Here is a 22076-nt window from a genome sequence, read left to right as displayed (position 1 = left end):
CCTACCTAACCTTGTATTTTCAATACTCTCTTTGATTTATAAAAAAATAGTATACCTCTTGAATATCTTCAAATAATTTATTTATATCCTCGTGATATTTTTTTTTTAATCACTATCATCTTGGTTTTCCTATACTTCACATCAACAGCCGTGGCGTCGTGCGAGCGCCTTGTCGGGGGCGCAGTACGGGCGGCTCGTGTGGGGCAAGCTAGCGGGCTACCCGCGCTGGCCTGGTGACGTCATTACTAATGTTGTCGTGCAAAGTTATCATTGATTCTAGTCCAGTTGTTGATTTTCTGATTATCTATGTATTGGTGTTATTAAAGACGTGGGGGATTGCATTAATAATATTCTTAAAAAAATATCTGTTGCACATTTCAGAGTCATAACTGAAGTAATATGTTTTGTTAATAATCTAATCAAATATATACTTGTATGCAATTCTTCAAAACAAATATTGTGTCTAGCTAGTGGGATTTTATAATATACAAATGCACTGAAATGCGCCTACTCTTACATTATGTATCATCAGTGATATGCCGTTAACTTTCAGATGCCCTCAACAGTATCCAAGTATCATTACTAATACCCCCAGTATCTCGCAGGTATCATCATATCGTGCGACTGGTGCTATGTGCCGCAGCCTGACGTGGATGCAGTTTGGATATTCTGGTTTGGCGACCACTACGTATCCAAAGTACGATAACATTAACCATTGCATTGATTATTGGTTGGGATTTTTACTTCAAATGATATTCTTTTTTCACTCGTGATGCATAAAACAATAAGGGAAGGTTCAAGCGTTCAATTCTCTTTCAAGGCTGTCGCATAGATTTTATTTTTTTCTGCGTAAATTGTTTTCCAAATTTGAAATTTTGGTTTGCATTAGGTAACTACTGATAAATTTTGGAACTGAATATGAGTTGCTGTGGGCTCACTACCCTAACAGAGTGATGAGAAAGTTTGCCCATGCCTTGGTCTGCCTAAGGTGAAGTTGGTGGCCGTGACGGACTTCGCCGAGGACTTCAATAGAGGCGCCGCCGTGCAGCGCGGATCCCTCCTGCAGCAGGCGCTGCTGGAGGCCATCAGGGTCAGCGCTCCTCTTGAAATATTCATCATAATTACAATGAGCTGCTCAATTATATTATAAATAATGGTTCAACTTATGAAATAATCAATTGGTTTATTCAAACGACGGTCATATTGTTATAGTTATCTGTGATTATTCATTAATCTGATCTTGAGCGAGCAGGAGCGCTGCTATCAGACGGGCGCCATGCATCGCCTCAACGACAGCCCCGAGGACCTCGTGGAGTGGGCGCGTGGGGAAGCGACCCACCGCAGAGCTTCGTCAGCAGTGGACACCCTGCCTCAGCTCCCCGGTACTTGACGATGGTATTGAATACTTGTGCCTGGAGCTGGAGATTGTGCTGGTATTTGGAGATGGTACTGGCTAGTACTTTCCCTGGTACCTGGTTTTACCATTTGGCTTCGGTACTTGGTGATGTCGCTTCGATAGTTTATTTTGCCCTAGTTACTTCTGGTAACTGGTGCCCTGGGTCTAACCGCACGTTAGAACATGGACATACGGGTACTTACTTGCCTCATTTGGTACTATGACCTGGTACATTATACTCACTGGCGGTTTAATTCTACGCTCATTTGGTTCTCATGTTGAAGGGAGCTTCACCTACGCTGGTGATGAACCTTACTGCGCTCAAACTAAACGCCTCCTCCTGCGGAACCGATCGGGTGCCTGATGTTGCTTGCATGTAACGCACGATAGCGGTTTGTATCTTGCAATTCTAACACCAAAAAAAACGAAAGTAACCAAATAATTTTGGTCATCACAAATAGTTTAATTCAGTAAAATTGGGAGTTCCGGTGTACTCAATGAATTGAGCCGTGCAGTGAATTAATCGGACCAGCGGGAATACGGGAAATGAAAAGATGAAATCTCAGATTAAGATGAATGGAATTGGTATATTATTTGAAGGTTAAAACTATTGTCTTGTTATGTTCAACGTTATTATTGTTCATGACAGAGTGCGTGGTCTCGCCATTCGTACGTCGTCACCTCGCACGTCTCTACAGCTTGCGACGCCGCCGTGCATCTTCGCCTTCGTCAGCGGCAGCGCTCACCACGGACGACGACGAAGAGGTTCCTAATGCTGACGAGGATACTTCTGACGAGGAGAGGCTACCTGGGCCAGATTGGATTGAAAAAGGTTTGTCATATTGTACTTTAAATTATATAGTACATATGTAGTTAAATGTATATTTTGTTAATGTATGTTGATCACTTTTATGTATGCCGTGAACAAGAGTTGGCAATTCAGATTTCTTGAATGTGACTGGATGCTGCTTTGAATTTGTATTGATACGATCCACATGCTTGGAATTCGGAAGTAATTGTAGAAATTCGCGCTGTGATTTGAGCATAGGCTCTCATCCTGCCGGCGTATTAGAGTGATTCAAATTAGGACATAGTACACGGATGCAATCCAGTCCCAGCAGCAAAATGTAAAGAAAATTAATTGTGTACTTGCATTACAATGTAGCACTTCATCCTTGCAAGTAGTCCACTTTCAAAATTCCTTTTTATACTGAAAATTTTTAATTTTTTTTAATATTTAAAAATAAAATGAGAAATTCACTCTACATGTGTAACATCAGAGAAACTGGCCTCTTTTGAAGTGTTGTCTTTAAAAAGTAATTTTTAAACGCATATTATTCACTTTTACATGATAATAATTTATACATCATTAAATGTTAATGTTTAATGATGTATAAATTAAATAATTTATACATTATTAAATGTTATAATTATATCTGGCAGCCGAGCAGCTGCGCGAGGTGCGGGCGCTCAAGAGGCGTGTGGACGACGTGTGCATCGCGTGTGCGAGCGTCGCGTGTTCTGTCACTGACACGCACCCTGTCTTCCACGGGGGCGTGTGCACCCCGTGTAAGGTGTGTCAAAATTCAGAGCATCTCATATCATTAAAATACAATAAATCAATATATATTGTGCCATCATCATCTTAGAAACATAGAACTAATATTTTCTCAGCATAAGATTTGAAAAAATAAACTTTAGACTTCATTTTAGGTCAAGAATGAAATTTAGGATAATTCACTGAAAAAGTTAATGTTTCTTTTTTGTCCGTTAAGAAAACGTGTTTTTTACGTTTTTTATTTAACTATTACATGATTATTATTTACATGATGAGGACACTACACTTCCTCACTGACTTTTTGACCTGCCACAGGAAGCTCTGGTCGTCGTGCTGGCGGAGCTTGGGCGGGACAACGTGAGTGTCATTGCTGTGTTGGATCCATACAAGATTAATCGTTCAGTTCAATTACTTTAATTATCGCTGAATTTCTGTCTCAATTTATTTTTATGGTTCCTTTACTATAACCGTCGTTTGATTGTTGATGTTCACAATTTTTTTTTGTCTTCCTTGACGTACGTTGCATAATAGAACGTTTAATTTCTGCTATATGGGATTAGATAATGACAATTGTCTAATACTAATATAAGAAATATTTTTTTCGGTTTTGAGTATTAGGTCATGTCTTCCTTGTCTGTGATTCAAGCCATCACAGGATTTTCACATCTAGCTGGGTTTTGAACATCGTAACTCAGGGAAAGGAACAGTCATAGAATAGAATAGAATGGAAGTGTCGGCACTGAAGAAATAGGCCCATGGCCTGTTGCCGATTCTTGAACTTTTCGTGACTTGATTCATGGCATCCTAGCCACATGTTTACACAGAATTATCGCTGCTGCAAGATCATACCTTTCTGTTCTATAAATATTTTATGAAGAATAGGAGCAGTGTTTCGGGTTTGTTATTAGCGCATTTTCTCATTTATGGAAAAAGGTGCTATTGTGCTCGTCATGTCCGTCTGTCTGTCTGTCTGCCTTTCCGTGACTTCACGGACGGACGGACGAGAAAATGCGCTTTCTGTCACTCACTGCAGTGCGTACTGAGTCATATTTTTTTACAATTTCACGTCGTTACAGGTGAATGCAGCGAAGATGAATCCAGAGATGAGTGGATGAATTGCTTTAAGCTGCTAGGGTCTCATCAAGCCGTACGTGATGGTGTGTCACTCAAGTGTCTCCAGCGCGACTATAGGAAACTTTACGTAGAAAATTCTACTACTACAAAGTTTGTGACGTCGCAACCCACTTGTGTAAGTTCAACATTACTAAACTGCTTTGAGATTAACCTAATGTAGAACAAATTCTACATACTATGAAACTTTTTTTTTCGCGAAATTGAGACCGAAGAACATCAACTAAGTATTATTCCGCGCAATTTTTATTCCTTTTTCCGGCGAGTCGATACTGCCTACTGTCTACTGAACCATGTTTTTAATACTCACTTTGATTTATAAAAAAGTAATATTCTTATTGAATTTATTAATGTTCTCGTAATAATATTTTTCAAGCAAGTTCATCTTTAATCTCTTATATTTACGCATCAAAAGCCGTGGCGTCGTGCGAGCGCCGTGTCGGGGGCGCAGTACGGGCGGCTGGTGTGGGGCAAGCTAGCGGGCTACCCGCGCTGGCCTGGTGACGTCATTACTAATGAAGTTGTCGTGCAAAGTTATCATTGAATCTAGCCCAATTGTTGATTATCTATGCATTTTATGTATTTGTGTAATTAAAGACGTGGGGGATTCTGTAAATAATATTCTTTAAAAAATATCTGTTGTACATTTCAGAGTCAAAACTGAACTAATGTATTTTTTACATAATCGAATCAAATCTATACTTGTATGCAATTCTTCAAAACAAATATTGTGTCTAGCTAGCGGGTTTTTATAATATACGAATGCACTGAAATGCGCATACTCTTACACAACACAACCTCATTAGTAGCCCTAGTAGCACCACAGGACGTCAGCCAATTAGAGGGCTCTTAGCCGATGATGCTTTCAGCGTCATTGCCATCCAGTGATCTTCGTGTATCATCATCAGTATCCAAGTATCATCATCAGTATCCAAGTATCATAAATGATAGCCTGGTATCTTATAGGTATTATCATCAGTATTCATGTATCATCTGTGATATCCCATTAGCTTGTAGATACCCTCAACAGTATCCAAGTATCATTACTAATACCCCCAGTATCTCGCAGGTATCATCATATCTTGCGACTGGTGTTATGTGCCGCCGCCTGACGTGGATGCTGTTTGGATATTCTGGTTTGGCGATCACTACGTATCCAAAGTACGATAACATTAACCATTGCATTGATTATTGGTTGGGATTTTTACTTCAAATGATATTCTTTTTTCACTCGTGATGCATAAAACAATAAGGGAAGGTTCAAGCGTTCAATTCTCTTTCAAGGCNTTTGAAAAAAATTATATATTAAAAAATTTATATATTAAAAAAAATTGAAAAACTAATTTTTTAATTTGAAAATTAAATGAGAAATTCATTGTACATTTGTAAGATTGGAGACACTGGATTCTTTGGAAGTGTTGTCTTTAAAAAGTAATTTTTAAACGCATATTATTCACTTTTACATGATAATAATTTATACATCATTAAATGTTAATGTTTAATGATGTATAAATTAAATAATTTATACATTATTAAATGTTATAATTATATCTGGCAGCCGAGCAGCTGCGCGAGGTGCGGGCGCTCAAGAGGCGTGTGGACGACGTGTGCATCGCGTGTGCGAGCGTCGCGTGTTCTGTCACTGACACGCACCCTGTCTTCCACGGGGGCGTGTGCACCCCGTGTAAGGTGTGTCACAGTCACGGGGCGTGTGCACCCCGTGTAAGGTGTGTCAATAGTCACGGGGGCGTGTGCACCCCGTGTAAGGTGTGTCAATAGTCACGGGGGCGTGTACACCCAGTGCAAGACGTGTCAAAATTCAGAGCATCTCATATCATTAAAATACAATAAATCAATATATATTGTGCCATCATCATCTTAGAAACATAGAACTAATGTAGACTCTCTGACCTGCCACAGGAAGCTCTGGTCGTCGTGTTGGCGGAGCTTGGGCGGGACAACGTGAGTGTCGTTGCTGTGTTGGATTCATAAGGGATTAATCGTTCAGTACAATTACTCTAATTATCCCTGAATTTCTGTCCTAATTCATATTTTTGGTTCCTTTACTAAAACGGTCGTTTGATTGTTGATGTTGACTCATTTTTTTGACTGCCTTGACGTACGTTGCATAATAGAGCGTTCAATTTCTGCTATAAAGGATTACTTACATAATGACAATTGTCTAATAATAAAATAAGTAATTTTTTCAGTTTTAAAGATTAGGTCATGTCTTCCTTGTCAGTGATTCAATCCATCACAGGATTTTTACAGCTAGCTGGGTTTTTAACCTCGTAACTTAGGGAAACGAACAGTTATGACTCAGTCTGAATCAAGAGTGAAGGTGGCAGTGTATTTTATTATTAGGTTTTTCCCGTTCATATTTTAATACATCTCTCAAATGTTTTTTTTATTTATAATCTTCTTTTTTATTTCTTACAATCAAACAAAATTTATCTTTACTTCAAACCAACTATTCCTGTAGTACTGTCCCAAGTACACGTATCGGCATCAGTAAGCCGGTATCTCATCTGTGAAGGAATGGCTTTGGCCTGAAACGTCGTCAGTGATTGGCTGACTGAGTTAAGAACTCGCAAAATTTTTTTATTACTTCTTTCTTCTAGTTTTCAGTCAGTCTATTACTTCAGTCTTCTAGTCTTCAGTCAGTCTATTACTTCAGTCTTCTACTTATATTCCACTACGGCTGGTGAGGACGTTTCATATGTATTGTTGTCGGGGATCGCAGGCCTCTACTGCCTGGACCTCTTAGGCGTGAAGGTGGACGTGTACTTCGCGTCGGAGGTGGACGAGGCCGCCATGACGGTGTCTGAGAAGCACTTCCATGGTCGCGTCACGAGGCTGGGCGACGTGAGGCACGTCACGGATGACCAGATCGCTGCCATTGCCCCTATAGACCTCGTCCTAGGAGGCTCCCCCTGCTCCGACCTCAGCATCGTCAACCCCAAGAGGAAGGGCCTGTTTGGTGAAGTATCCCACTTGAAATTTTCTACTTTCCAATAATGATTCAGTTTACATTTCCTACTTGATATGCGTTGTGCATTGAAATTTATTTATCATTCAAAAAGGATATTAAACGAGCAGTATGAAACCATAGTTTAGCACTTTATTTATTCTGTACACGCTCTTATCGTTGGTGATCTATTGTTCTGAAAATCTCGCTATAATCTCATTGCGCTGCCAATTGCTAATTAATTTAAGTTTTTTCGTTCACAAGCCATTAACTTAATATGAATGTTATATATGTCCCGCAGACCCGTCTGGCACTGGCATTCTTTTCTTCGAATTCGTGCGTATTTTAAAGAGCGTTGCTCGCGCTAATAAAAAACATCCGCTCTTGTGGCTCTTTGAAAACGTCGCATCCATGCCGACTGAGTACAGGAACACCATTAGCAAGTGAGTCAACTGTAGTGAGTCAACACAATTAATTTATTGATGCTCATGTGTGGCTGTAATTAATGCAGATAATCTGAGCAAGATTATACGAAGATCATCCTAAGACAGGCAAGATTTGCGCTGGGAAGATCTGAAAAGCTGTTTGAATAGCCAACTAGTAGTATCTTTGACTACACCACTTACGCATGTACTTGAAATATGTTATTATTATTATTATCAACTTTTTTATTATTATCAACTTTTCAATGCGTAATAAATGCCTTATTGCATTCCTACAACTCCGTTGACAGGCATCTGCATTCAGAGCCGACGGCCGTGGACGCCAGGGCGTTCACACCCATGAGCCGCACACGCTTGTTCTGGGGCAACATTCCTGGTGAAGAAGCAATGGCGGCTTGTACCTGTCTTTGTTCTTCTGTTTCTGTCTTGGTTCCTCTGTATCTGTGTTTGTTTCTTCATTATTCATCTTTGTTCTCTGTTTTCCTCTATATATGTGTTCGTTTCTTCATTATTTGTCTTTGTTCTCCGTTTCTTCTGTGTTCCTCTTTATATTGACCCAGCGTGTGTCGTGAGTATCGCTCAGCTGGTGGCGTGTGTGGTGTTTGTTTATTCATTATTTATCTTTGTTCTCTGTATATGTCTGTGTTTCTCGGTATCTGTCTTTGTTTTTCTATATCATTGTTTCTAGATATCTATCTTTGTTTCTATTTGCATCCAACTTTGTTTTTTGCTCCCTTCAACATAGTTGCAGTGCACATCCAACTGTTTCAAGGGTGACTTCAACTTGGTTTATGGCGCGTGTTTGCTGTAATTAAAAACTGTGAATAAATGGAGAAAGTATGTATAATGAAAAGATGTAGCATTTATTATTGATAAAACTTCATTTTTTAAATATATTTATTTCGCATTTGATAATTAATATATTTATAGGCTTTGTTCTGATTTACGACACCAAACACAACAGAGTTTATAATTGATTTTGTCTGACGTGATCGCTTCTTGTGTGCAGACTTGCACGACCTGAGCGGCCTGAGGACGACGACTCAGACGAGGCTGCAAGATTTCGTCGAACAGGCGCGTCTTTAAAAATACATCTTACAAGATTTTGCTTGAATTAAAAAATATTCTAAATTGATTACAAATCAAATTAAAATTAATAACATGGAGTTAATTTTTTTCCTGAAAATTTGATTTTTCGATTCAATGATGGGAAATCTATTGTGTTATATCTATTCGGAAAATATCAATTCCCGTTCAACTCAAATTTCGAGATTCGAATACCAAATATTGATTCAAGATTAAATATTTTGATTACAAATCAGAATGAAACGTATGATTTCATTCGGTTAAATATACAAGTTTTACTGCTTATTTAGTAGAAAAATCGCCTTGCTGATGCATTTCGAAGCTCAGATTCATTGATTCATTTCGAATTTTCTCCTCGACCTCGAGTTTAATTTTATTTCAAAAATTTATAACTTGTAATGCGTCGCGGAAATCGTATCTCCTTTCACGTCGTATATGTCCTAGGCATATAAAATCCAATCAAACTATATTGGCTCGCCTTCCAAAACTTAATATTTTCCATATCTTAACAGTTTTATTATCTTAAAATAATGCGTTTTTCTACACAGGTGTTTGACCGGGAGGCGCAAGTGACGGAGCTGAGGTGCGTGACGACACAAGCGAACTCCACCACCGACATCGCGGGTCATTACTTCCCCATGCGCATGCGCGGTCGCCCCGACGCCATCTGGATAACTGAGATCGAAAAGGTTAGTATTTTTAACCTGAGATAGCGGTTTGTGGTTTTTTCTGGATAGCCTAGGTCGAGAAGGTTAATAAGAATGGATAAGAGAGATCGAGACTATTGGTAAGCACCCATCTTTGCTTCGGATATTAGTCTTACATGGCCGAGAACTCAATAGGCTGCATAACAGTTGCTAGAGAAGAATGATTTTAATGGAATATTATCACGGAATATTATCAAGTTAGGCTAAAATTTTTGAGTTTAATATTCAAATTCATGCGTGCGTGTGCCACCAAATGATCATCCGTTGAAAAAATTACTTTTACACTCAATCTAGAACGTTCTTTTGACTTCACTTGAAAATATTCGTGTCGTGGTAGGTGTTCGGCTTCCCTGAGCACTTCACAGACGTGGGCAACCTGCAGCCTCGACAACGGCAGGCGCTCCTCGGCAAGGCCTGGAGTGTGGACGTCATGCTGCGCATCTTAGAGCCTCTCAAGGCAATGTTTCCTGCCCTTCGTCAGTAAAGGAGGACAAGGATATCTTAGAGCCTCTAAAGGCAATGTTTCCTGCCTTTCGTCAGTAGAGGAGGACAAGGAAATCTTGGAGCCTCTCAAGGCAATGTTTCCTGCCTTTCGTCAGTAGAGGAGGACAATGAAATCTTGGAGCCTCTCAAGGCAATGTTTCCTGCCTCAAGGGTATGGCAATTTTACTTTGTTTTTATTTAAACAGGAAGTCTGCTGAGGATCTACTAGTTCTTAAGTTGTTACTCCCGTTCCAAATGTGATAGATGTTTACGAGTGATCAGTGATCGACTGTCGGTCATGAAATATCACTCCGTCGTTTAGATTCTACTAGCTTCCCTTTCAAAGTGAGACTCTATTGATGCTTAGATTAGAGTCATTAATTAAATGTTTTCTATCTCATCCTAACTGCCGATCAACTGTCCGCTAATTTGTTTTTGCCCCAGAAGACTGGACCTAATTTCATACACTTTGGTAAGCAGTAACCAGTCCATTTATTCTTAAAGGTATGAGATTCTTTTTGCAATTTTCTTCTAAGTAAATGTTAATTTTTGACTAATAATTTATTTTTACCTGCTACTAAAACAACCGTACTTCCTTGCTGTCCCGACCCACACCCTGATCGAGTTCGGCTGTCGGTGCCGCCGTTTTGTTGTACTTAGACAAAAATAAAGTTCCTTCAAGCTGATGTCGGAACTGGAAATGCATTAAGTACACAAAATTCAGTAAGAGTTCATGAAGAACTCGAATCTTACGTCTTCCTGAATTGCAAGTTAAGAATGAAAGCAATTAAAATGCCTCGAAAATTTACCATACCTCCTCCGAGAATTTCTTCTATCAGGTTAAGGAGACCTACTTGGGATTAACTTCTCTTTTTAATCTCGAAGTTCTGAAGATAGTGCACCAGGAAAATAATGAGCGGATAATTTTTTCTAAATATATTTTTGGCTTTTCTGATAAGGTTTACACAAAGTTTCCAACCTAATGGAATGAGTGCACGAAGAGCGTCGGCGATGTCTTCCACAAGTATGCGGAAGGCACTCCTACTTTCATCGACACTGATTATTGAGATGCCGGCGACTTTGGAAAACAGAATTTCTAAATTCGCTGCCCCAGATGACCGCCGATGTACATGAAAAACGTATACGAATCCCGGTATTGAGAACCTTTCTAAGGTCTGCATAACACAGTCAATGTCAAGGTTTCACACGGTGCGACGATGAAAAATTAATGGTTTTATTGCTAATTAAGAGTAATTTATTAACATTTGTTCCGTAGTTGGTGTAGAAAAGCTGCCCGACCAATGATATATGGTCATGTAATCACTCGTAAAAAAATGTATTAAGTTATTTCTTTTCAGAGCGAGATGTTGTGTTTGTTTAGCGCTAGAACTGCAGATAAAATATGTCAGAATGGTGACACTTCAACTATTCATTGAAGTGCCGTGTAAGCTGGTAATGCATTAATAAGGTAATATCGCTGGTAATTGGGGCTCGTGTCGGCAAATTCCAGGAGCAGCTTGGCCAGAATAAAGCGTTCTTAACCTTTAAGTGCTAATAAAATAAAATGACCTTAGTGAGCAGCACAACTGAATTGCAAGCGAGGATCCAAGTATGGGTGTTAAGCATGTTCAATGTACAGCAAGTGACTAGCGTCAACGCAAAATAAGGCCGCTCTTGAAATACACTAACAGCGCGAGAGTGTATGTTTAAATGAGCATATCATGCAGCACAGGCAAAGAAACACGATATCTTGGCCAAGCAGCTATATAGAAAAGTATTTCTACGGATCTTTAACCAAGAAAAGACTTAAAATAAACCAATTTATGTTAACAATCGCATTGAATGGACGATGTTTTAGGCTTTATCGTAACACACAGAATAGCAAAGAATACATCAGTCAAGACAAAAGATTGTAATGAAAATCTAAGAAGAATTGCATTATCCGTCGCTATGATAAAAAAGACTGACGACACAGCAAACCATTTGGAGTCTTGGCGTGATACATTTTTACAACTCAAGAGTACACAACAAATGAAAAACACACAGGGGAAAAAGAGATGTCAGTTCAAACGCTGACACCGCCTAAAAAAGTTCGCGAAGACGTAGTCGCCTCGTTTAGATCACTCGTATGCATGGAACACGAGACAAATATCACAACACCGCGTCGCGTTCCATACTGTTTGTCCGAAATAAATACCTCTTCAAAGAGGCTCACATAGGGTTCGTCGACAATGATTTAAAAGAAGTTGCCGCAACTGCTTGAGATCCGAATTTTCGCCAAATACCGCAATTCTCTATCACAGCATAGCAGACTTACCTAGTCAAAAGTTCAAGAATAAACCATGGAACAGTTGCAAAGAACATAAATTTAATTTTCAAAATTTGTATTCTTTGACGAAAGGATGGAGCGCGACAAGGAGATAAAAGCATTTCATTAGTTCTATGCAAACGGTCCATAGACAGCATAACGAATCCTTCTAAAAGAGAGCTAAAGTAGGAGAAAACGAAAAAGACATCAATACTACAAAATACGGTAAAAAATGAGAAAACAAGTAGTCGCTCATCGTGACAACGCAAACGTGATGACGATGGCGTTCTTCACACCTATCTCCGACACCGCACAAGTCGATTGAACTCCTGGTCGTTACGTTAACATTTGAGTGATGCTTCCATTTTTGTACATGCAACACTCAACGGAGCGTGATATTCCCAGCTAGATGAGTTTTATACACATGAAACGTGATACAAGCAACTGAAACAAAGTGAAGTGCACAAATTTTTATACAGAGTATGAATTAATTACTCGGTAATAATAAACTACTTGTTAATGAAGACAAAAAAGTTATGAGCAAGTCTTAAGCTATTAAAACATAAGCACGACTGCACAAACATAATAATCCTCCCTGAAGTGTCCTAGTTTTAAGTGAGCGCATTTAGCAACATTGTGGCTAACGGCTGCTTCTATTCTCATCACTTTAACGTTTTTCAACGATAACTCAAAACGCCAGCCGTCATTAGCCGCTATGCCCAGCAGAGAAACTGTGAAGCAAGAAATGCGTAACACTGACCGGCTGGAATAATGTCTACCTTGTATTCTGAGCCTAAAATAGCCGTGAATCGGACACTCAGAGAATCCTTCATCTAATTTAATTTCACTGAAATCATCTTGCAAACAAGCTACAAAACTCTAACTTTCTTATGTAGCACGTAAACCCAGTTATGCCCCTCACAACAGCAGCCTGACTTGCCATGTCAGGATAGGCGGGTGACGTGACAATAGTAACGCGCCCAGCGTAATATTCTACTCCAAGTAGCTGTGGAATCCTAAGGTACAGGCACCCAAGGAAGAGAAGTGCAAACTCGAAGCTCGGATCCCTCGCCCTGGGACAGCCCAGTGTGAGAAAGTATCCTAATAATAGTCAACTTTGTAAATCACAAATTGAAAATGCAAAAATAACTACAAGGACGATAGATGTAAATAAACTAACAAAGGGTTGAAGATCAAGTGGTATACAGCCAGCAACGTGCAATGATTATCTATAACTGATCATCACACACGCAAACATCTGAAGACCTCTACCACGGAACAAGGCGAGGATGTATGAACACTTAGAGCTCTGTGTGCGCGGGCTTCAAGCGCTGTTCTATGAAAGCCAAGTCTTCAAGAGCTTCCAAACAAGATCTTGCCACTAAGATGAAATTAACCATCAGATTCTCCGTATGCAGGGACGTAAGCTCAACTAAACGCGTAAAGCAGTCGTCAGAGAAATATCTCATGGTATAGGCCTCCAACTGATAATGATAGTGAACTATTTAACGATGGCTGGTTACATGTGTAAGACTTTTCAATTGACGCAAAACCAGATGAAAAGGAGAAATAATTATAATGCGGAAAGAAGCGACGACACTATGATCGCCGGGGGCCATTGAAGCCACCACTCCCACCACCACCACCGCTACCACCGCCGCGTGGTCCACCAGCTGGACCGCGGCCACCATCCATGCGGTTAAAGCTGCCGCGACCGCCCTGCAAATGCATAGTTTACTCGTGACACATTCCACACACACACTCTTGAAATCGTATATCTTTAGGTCCTCTTTTCAATTAACAAAATTAGAACAAAATTTCCCACATCCCCAACTTACACCACTGTTCAAAAGTTTGGGGTCACGTCCAAATGTCCTTATTTTTTAAGGAAAAGCTTTGAACTTTTCAACGAAGATAACTTTAAACTATTCTTAACTTTAAAATAATACACTCAGTACATTGATATTGTATTAAATGACCATTTTGGCTGCTAATGTCTGATTTAGTGCAACTAGTCTGGTTTTAGTGCAGGTGCATAGAGGCCCTTTTCCAGCAACTTTCACTTCAGTTTTCTAATGGTGCGATGTGTTTGTTCATTGGCTCAGAAATCTAATTGATGATTACAAAACCCTTTGGGGTTGTGCAATCATGTTCATACATCTGAAAACAATCTAGATCATTACAGAAGCTGCAAAACTGACCTTTCTTCGAGCAGATTAAGCTTCAGGAGCATCATTTTTAGGGGTCAATTAAATGCTCAAAATGGCCATAAAAAGAACTTTCCTCTGAAACTCGACACTCAATTCTTGTTCATAGAAATTAACGCTATTCCATGTGAGAAATTGTATTTAAATTGAAGATATCGTAAGATCTGCACAGAGCAGTGGTGCGAGACTCAGTCTCTCGCTCCCGGCTCCTGGCTCAAGTCCACTCGAGACAAGTTCTTTCGTGAAGCTCAGCTCATGGTCAACTTAGCCGTTCATCCAGATTTGGTTGATAACTTAGTACCAGGCTTTTCCAGGTTGTTATGTAATGTAATATATTTTGTGAGTTTCTCAGGAGCTTCCCTTATTTTGTCGAACCCCTGTATATATCAATAATTGTGGAAATGCACAGATATATGTTACTAAAGTCAGCGTGACCGGACTAAGCAAATTCTGTATAATCATATTGCTTTGGATAGCCCAGAAAAACTAGACACTGTGCTTTTGGCTGTGATAGTAAATTCAAAAACCGTGAACATAAACTTTTTTAATCGACAGCTTTAGTTATACTAAAATCAATAAGAAGTTAATGGTAAGAACGACAATTTCGAGTGTAGCGGGTATTACTGAAGAGATTCTCATTTGAAAACCACGCACCAATTGCCCAGACGTAGACCATAAATCTTGGAGATAAGCAACAAGCACGCTAACTTCTCAAGAACCAAAGGAAAGGGTTACCTGGTGCATGGGCGGACGGATGTTTGTGCGAGTTCGGTTGTTCTTCTTCTCCTCGACGTTGAGGCGGTGGTTGGAGCTGCCCAGCTTGATGGGGCGGCCATTCAGGCATCTGCAAGCGTGGTAACAGTAAGCACATTAGTCAAGCCAATCAAATATTCCAAAAATTGTAGCAATGGATTATAAGACGGTAGTTTAAATGTACAAGACAGAATTTTATTTGCCTTAAATGATAAAATTCAAAAAAGTAAATACTTTAGTTGGACGGGGTAGAAGAATTTAAATGACGTTTTCAGATACCTAATATGACACAATGCAGCATTATTTTGAGTTAAATTTGATGATTATTAGACAAAGTCCACTCACAACCAAGATAACATTTCTTCTTGATTACCCAACAGAGAGGTTGCACTAACTAAAATATCACAATTGCATGAATTAGTAGAATACGTTATTTACCTACTTACAACACATGCATTTGGAATATGAAACTCATCTGTCATGAATAATTTGCGGTCAGACATAAGGATACAATCTAAAAAAAGGTATAATCCGAAACCATTTGATGTGTCATAAATCATGAAACTATTAAACAATTACTACAGACCTTTTGACAGATTCTTCATCCTCAAAAGTAATGAAGCCGATGTTGGGAACAGGTCCTGGGGGCTTGCCGTTGGTTGCGGCGCCAGGAATCACTTTACTCTTGCCAAAGTTGATGCGCACTTCCAAGATCTTGCCAAACTTGGAAAAAACTTCCCGCAGCTCATCGTTGGTCACGTTTGCTGGCACATTGCCTGAAATAACAACAAATGTGTTTAGTTGAGATGCCGTTACTGCAGTAACTAAGCAAACTAGTAATTCACAACAGACATTCAAAAGCATCTATGATAAAATATTTTAGTGGTATTTATTGTCAAAATTTTCAGATAGACAAATTCAAATAAAAAAATACCTACTACGTGAGACTCATTTGGAATAGCACATTTAACATTTAAAATTCATCATTCAAAGGAATGCAATGAGAGTATATTAGACAAAGTAGTCACATGAAGGACTAAATATAATGTAACACCTCATCAATGGAGGCAACTCACCAACAAAAACTTGCTGAGTGTCGGGAACGCTAGACTGTTCTTCCCGCCTTCTGTTCTCAAAGCGCCCATAGCCGCTTTCTGTGTTCATTGAATAATAGATCATTTTTTATTCAAAAAGGCTACCTTATTGTAAAATTCTTTACCAGATGGCATCAATAATAGTGACACTAAATCTAGACAGAACAGTAATACCGCATGAAAAATTTTCTCTTTTACGAAAATATTACCATTTTTAATCAAAACGGCAGATTTAAATTTATAAACGTACTGCTAACAATTTTTAATAACAAAGACAAATTTTGCATCAGGAAAAAGATGAGGAGAGGAAGGATGCTTACCAGAGGAGTTGGTGTGATCATCAACACCAGTAATGTGGTCCCCAGACTCTGAGTAGTTTGATGGTCGGGGCCGGTATGGTCGGCCACCACGACCAGGCTTCTGGAATCCTCCGTTATGCTCACGTTCCCCTCGAGGGTGGTGGTTCGGAGGTGGTCCCTGGTGATCCCGGCTATGGCTGCTCTGTCGAGGTGCCACTCCTTCACTGCCACGGGACTGGTATTGTGTCTGTTGGGATGGCACTGTAGGTGCAGGTACTGAGGTGGGAGCGGCCACAGGTGTGGCAGTTTGAGGAGGCTGGTACTGAGTGGCAGGTTGCTGCTGCATACCACTGCTGTTGGCAGCAGCAGCGTACGACAGAGGAGCTTGGTCTTCTTTCTTCTCCATTACTTTAGGAGTCGGGGCAATGGATGCAGAGCTGCGGCTCTGCTGCTGCTGTTGCTGGTGGTTGTGCACACGAGTTGACTGCTGGGGCTGCTGCGTGCGTGGCGGCGTTGGCACAGGATCCTCCCACTTACTGTTGGCAGTCTCATTACCCCACTCGCTATCATCTTCAATCACCTGAAAAATATTGCACTTTTTAACTGCATGATCGTATTACCGTTTTCAATGGTAGGTAGTGCAGAAGAATAAAACAGTGGGAGGTGCTGTCACTCTACGTTCTGTGATGTCACTTCAGAATGCACCAACGACTGCAATGATATTCATGACTTTTGCAGCTCCAATGAGGTGTGTCGAGTGGTTCATCTTAAAACTATGAAGTTCAGAAAACTATGAATGTAATGATTAATGAATAATTTCCCGTGGAAATAGCCATCACAAACACGCACATAAATCACTCAACACACAAACATCCTCAAGACTCACCTCAGGTTGTGCTGGTGGCTGCTGTGATGGAGCAGAGGGAGGCGGCGCTTCAACACTCTACAAATAAATTAGAGCTCGATCATTTTTTGTTTACTTTCAATACATCAAATATTTTGTACAACATTATTTTTAATCAGTTCAAGTAGCCATCATAAAGCATTATTTAGAACTAACCCTGTATCAGTAATTTGAAGTAAGCATCAAGTAATCAAAAGGTACAGAGTTAACAAAGTTCTGACAGTTGTCAAGACTAAGAGGCACAAATACACTGAGATCTCGACACTCGCCTGGGGCGCAGCAGTGTGCTGGTGGTGAACAACAGGGTGCTGATGATGAGCAGGCCCAGACGGAGGCATGTGCGAGTACACTTGTTGCTGAGGAGCCACAGCAGCAGTTTGCTGCTTAGGAGATGCCACAGCAGCAATATCTTGCACAGCACCAATGCTGCCGTTGTGCTGCTGCTGAGGATGGGTCATGCCAGAAGGCTGGGCAGAAGGGACAGCATGCACACCAGGTGGCAGGGTTGGGGCAGCAGAAGCCTGCATGTGGTGACTGCCTGCGACTGTGGGGGCATACTCGCCCATCACCGGCTGAGACTGCATGCCTACGCCAGGGGGAGGCACTCCTGATACATACAATATAATCATGCATGAATATAATTGTGGACGAATAGAATCGTAAATGTGTAAAATCATTAATGAATTTATTTGTGGATGAATAAAATTATGAAAGAATAAAAGCCAACTATGTCGTCCTTGAACATTTTTATCCTCAGGGTGAACTGATATTCAAGAATTCAAATAAACCTCAAAGGTACCGGCAATCAAAATGAATGCCATCACTTGGGTAATTGATCATTTTAGAAGTCATATGAATTGAAATTAAAACAAAATATACAAGAAAAAGAATATAAATGCTTAATTATCAGCATTCAATTTTTGTACTAGGTTAAAGGATTCCACACATGAATAATAAGAATATATTCCTGAAGATTTGGAGATCTATGAATCAACAACAATCTTAACGTTTTAGCAAAAGAAAGCAGGCACAACAGTACCAAAAACCAAAAAAAAAAGTTGTGTATGAATCAAAGTTATCAGAATCCAATAATGTTGTACAATCACTAACAGTAAATTAATCAACAATTAACATTAATAATAATTCAACAGACCAGCGCCAGAAGAAAGTCCTTCTGTGACAGCGGCAGTAGCGGCTTCTTGCTGGCATTGAAGCTCTTCACTGTAGCCGTTGTCTTGTTGCTGCAAGTTCTCCACCTCATCTTCAGCATCATTCGAACTGTCTTCACTTGCCGCCGATGTAAATACCTACATCATGTGCACAGCAGTGAACAACAGTGCCAGTAATCAAATCAAGTTTATATTCCCACACATAGTGCCAAACATGCAAAAATGTCATTAAAATCCAGTTTACCACTTCCTCTAATTATAGTCACTAATGTATAGAATTTTCACCAAACATTGCACACAATCAATCCATCAAGAGTTTTACTTGAATAAAAACTGCACATTTTTAAATAAATTTATTCAAAAAATGATTTAAATATTGATAGCAAACAGCCAAACTAGGGGAGCATTATAAACGAATACAAAGAGAAACCATTTCAGGAGAAATTGACACTAACAATATTTGATGTTAGGAGCCATACCTGGTCTTGGTAACGGAAGATATCGTTGAGCACGTAGTACTTCTTTTCTGACTGAGGTGCCAACACAAACGTCTGCATGAAGCGCCGCATGGGACGTCCATCATTCGAGAGCTCGCCCGTCACCTGCAAATGGATCAATACCGATAGAGAATGCATTGAAATTAAAAAAAATGGTAGAAATGTAACTTTTACCAATAAATGAAGCTGAAAAATTCTTGAATACTTAAGTAGCACTTAAAAAAATCATGTAGTCTCTAGAGAGTATGACTAAAAAGTTGACTTCAATACAAGGAGCTCTCATAAATTGCTGAACAATATTCTCACCTGAATGACAATTCCCTCGGCCAGAGTGGACTGTGAGTCAATGAGAAGGATCTTGGCATGACAATCTTTGTAGTTCAGTTCTTTGATGTAGTTGTATATATCAGACTGACCAATAATGGGTTCACGGTTGCTGATGTCTCCTCCATGCATGAACGATGAATTCTTGGCATAAAACCTGGCCACATATTTTCAGGTTCTGAAGGGATATTTTACTGTCTGACATTTTGAATGCAAATAAATTCATAATCAAATAGGGGAAGAGTTTTGCAACACTTTATTATGAAATTTTGAAATGACATCAGGCCAAACATAGGGTATTATGGATACAGATTGAAAATCTAAGCTTGAAAGAACAGTTCAGGCATCCTGAAAAATTCGGAAGTGTGTAAATTTATAACTGTGGAGACTCATGCTTAGATATATAAATATGAAATTGCTAATTGTAAGTGCACATTTTGATAAAAAGTTCATTTATATTCATTTTTTGTTGTGTTTTAGGATTAAAATATACCAGAAGAGTTTCTTCAAAGCTTTGCATTGATTAAAACTTTGTTTTCATTTTATTGTATATTGCAGAAGTTGTTATTATTAAAATGGAATATTTTCTGATTAGAGGTATGTCACATAGGCTAAATTTTGGTATATATGACAATCATTTTATTTCATATTGATAATGTAACTTACCAGTCAAAAAATTTTTCATTTACAGAGGAATGAGTCTTTATTAAATAGTAGTTACTGTAAGAGTCCCTCAGTCTTTATACAAGACTCATATAATTATACAAGTCTTTCTTGAAAATTAAACAAGTCCCTTGTTCAATATCCTCAGACTCCTAATATTTCTAGCATACACTCAAGGATTTTTCATCTTGTATATATCTCAAGATATATATAATTATTATATCTTGTATATATATATGAGATATATATCTTGTATATATCTCATCCTCTATAATTTGTGAATATACCAATTCCCTACTTCAGCAGACATTTGGTTGTATGTATGACATGTATGTGCCTACCATGCCCATGCCAGTACTGACATTAATAATTTACACATCTTTCAAAGATTTGTGAAACTGCAGGAAAATCAATTTTCCACCTAAATACTTTTAGTGTGCATTTTGGGAGGATACTTGATCATACTTCAGTGACTAGAATTAGGTATATATTGTGAATAAAGTGTTAGAACATCCTATGTAAAAACATTTTGCTTGTTGCAAACCAACACGGCCAATGCAATTGCAGGGTACGGCTTGCAATAATTTATCATGAAAAGGTTCATGTGCACTATTTAGTCATATTAGTCATTCAAACTGACAGATTCACATTTAAAAGCAAATTATTGATGGTTTCAATTAATTTATTAACTAATAAACAGCTAATTATTGTGCATCAGTGCAGGTAGGTGTATACCAATCAATCAATTGAAGGATCAAGCAGGTTTTGCACAAACATAAAAATTATTTTAATTTTACTGAATTTTCAATGATAGCCAAATAATTTGTTCCTACAAGTATTCGTATCATTCTTTATATTCATGCTTTCAGTGCCGCTTTCATGGAAATGTTTTCAGTTAAATGTAACAAGTAGAATTACAACATGCAACTAAGCAAAGAAGCATTTCCAATTAAGCAAGAAAGTTGCAGCTCAATTTTGATAATGAAATACATCATTCAATTTAAAGGCTGACAACAGAAATACTCTGAACTTAGCTAGTGGCTCTGATGGTAGCTGATATTGCGTATTTCCAAAAGTAGCCAAAACCCTTTTGTCATGACTCAAAAAAACTTTTTTTTCAAATCTGCCCCAGCTTAGGCAAAGAATATGTCTACCTTTCAAGCTGTACCTATAGCTTTTGCCTTATTTTCTGAACAGCAAGGTCCCTGCAATGTGTATTATATACATATTTAATGCAATAATATAAATTTTGAATATTTTATAGGCATTTCATAACTTTAAAACCTGACTTCAATATGTACCTTCCTTTAGAAAAATTCAAATTTCTTATTGGTTGGGCCAATGTGTCTGAGCATAGACTTTTTTAGATAAAATCATGTAAATAGGATACTTCTCAAAAATCAAAACAGAAATAATTACAAAAATATGAAGATAATCATGAATTTAAAACACCAAAAATCAATCCAAAAACAATCTCAAGGTTCTGACAAATCCAGTAGCTAACAGGTTGATGGCTGGGGTCCTATCCTTAATGATGAGGGCCTCAGCTATCATGATTTGGTTGGCATCTGAGCATATATTTTTTATATATGTCCAAGTTCATTTCTGAGTCCTATAGGTAGACCAGTAAAGTATCCTGTATCTCAGCATGATCATGCATAAGATATTGGCTTAAATCTCAAGTTAAAGAGGAAATTAAAAAGTTACCGATTCCAAAAAATTTTTGGTTTGAGACCATGGGTTGAACTGTTGTTGTCAATGCTGTATTTTGTTTATTAAGTAGGCGGTTGTATCTTGTGAGGGGTGGTGCCCGTGGTGGTGTTAGCGTGTTGCAGCCATGGAACCTATCGAATTGGCGAGCCATGACTGGATTTTTTAAGCCATGATTTATGGGTTTGCCAGCTGTGATTCCATTTCTTTGAGCCATGAATTCCATATCTCAGCCATGAAAAGCCATTTATAAGCTGCAAACTTATTTAAAAAGTTGCATGCACATGTTACCTAAATATCTAATTTCACAATAAAAACAGTCCAATTTCACAGCAACACTAACATTTGTCTTTGCTTAAGTAGCATTTGTAATTAT

General features: G+C 38.8%; 2 protein-coding genes across 2 annotated transcripts in view; one reads left to right on the top strand and one right to left on the bottom strand.

Moving 5' to 3' along the window:
• The first annotated feature begins 6831 nt into the window (after positions 1-6831).
• On the top strand, positions 6832-9932 carry LOC108673254 (DNA (cytosine-5)-methyltransferase 3C). Its single transcript, XM_047884861.1, has 6 exons — positions 6832-7065; positions 7355-7496; positions 7787-7872; positions 8506-8570; positions 9131-9271; positions 9627-9932. The coding sequence occupies exons 1-6, from the start codon at positions 6900-6902 to the stop codon at positions 9771-9773; spliced, it is 747 nt and encodes a 248-aa protein (XP_047740817.1). The 5' UTR covers positions 6832-6899; the 3' UTR covers positions 9774-9932.
• Positions 9933-10693: 761 nt separating this feature from the next.
• The window catches only part of LOC108673260 (ras GTPase-activating protein-binding protein 2), a 28812-nt gene continuing 17429 nt past the window's right edge, over positions 10694-22076 (bottom strand). Inside the window, exons 2-11 of the mRNA XM_018161061.2 lie at positions 19310-19484; positions 18986-19108; positions 18491-18644; positions 17607-17944; positions 17320-17376; positions 16455-17013; positions 16117-16194; positions 15627-15816; positions 15023-15131; positions 10694-13799 (exon numbers count right to left, since the gene is read on the bottom strand). Coding sequence (XP_018016550.2) covers positions 13680-13799; positions 15023-15131; positions 15627-15816; positions 16117-16194; positions 16455-17013; positions 17320-17376; positions 17607-17944; positions 18491-18644; positions 18986-19108; positions 19310-19484 — 1903 coding nt within the window. The 3' untranslated portion in view covers positions 10694-13679. The remainder of the gene's footprint in view (positions 13800-15022; positions 15132-15626; positions 15817-16116; positions 16195-16454; positions 17014-17319; positions 17377-17606; positions 17945-18490; positions 18645-18985; positions 19109-19309; positions 19485-22076) is intronic.

This window comes from Hyalella azteca, unplaced genomic scaffold (assembly GCF_000764305.2).
Source record: "Hyalella azteca isolate HAZT.00-mixed unplaced genomic scaffold, Hazt_2.0.2 contig16338, whole genome shotgun sequence".
Lineage (NCBI taxonomy): Eukaryota > Metazoa > Arthropoda > Malacostraca > Amphipoda > Hyalellidae > Hyalella > Hyalella azteca.
This window is presented reverse-complemented; position numbering and strand designations above follow the sequence as displayed.

What these genes read in the sequence shown, in the direction of transcription:
- LOC108673254 (XM_047884861.1), top strand. Translation starts at nt 6,900, where the DNA reads ATGACGGTGTCTGAGAAGCACTTCCATGGTCGCGTCACGAGGCTGGGC. An exon ending in GTTCTGGGGCAACATTCCTG is followed by an intron (nt 7,873 to 8,505) that starts GTGAAGAAGCAA and finishes TCTTGTGTGCAG; the next exon opens with ACTTGCACGACCTGAGCGGC. An exon ending in TGCAAGATTTCGTCGAACAG is followed by an intron (nt 8,571 to 9,130) that starts GCGCGTCTTTAA and finishes TTTTCTACACAG; the next exon opens with GTGTTTGACCGGGAGGCGCA.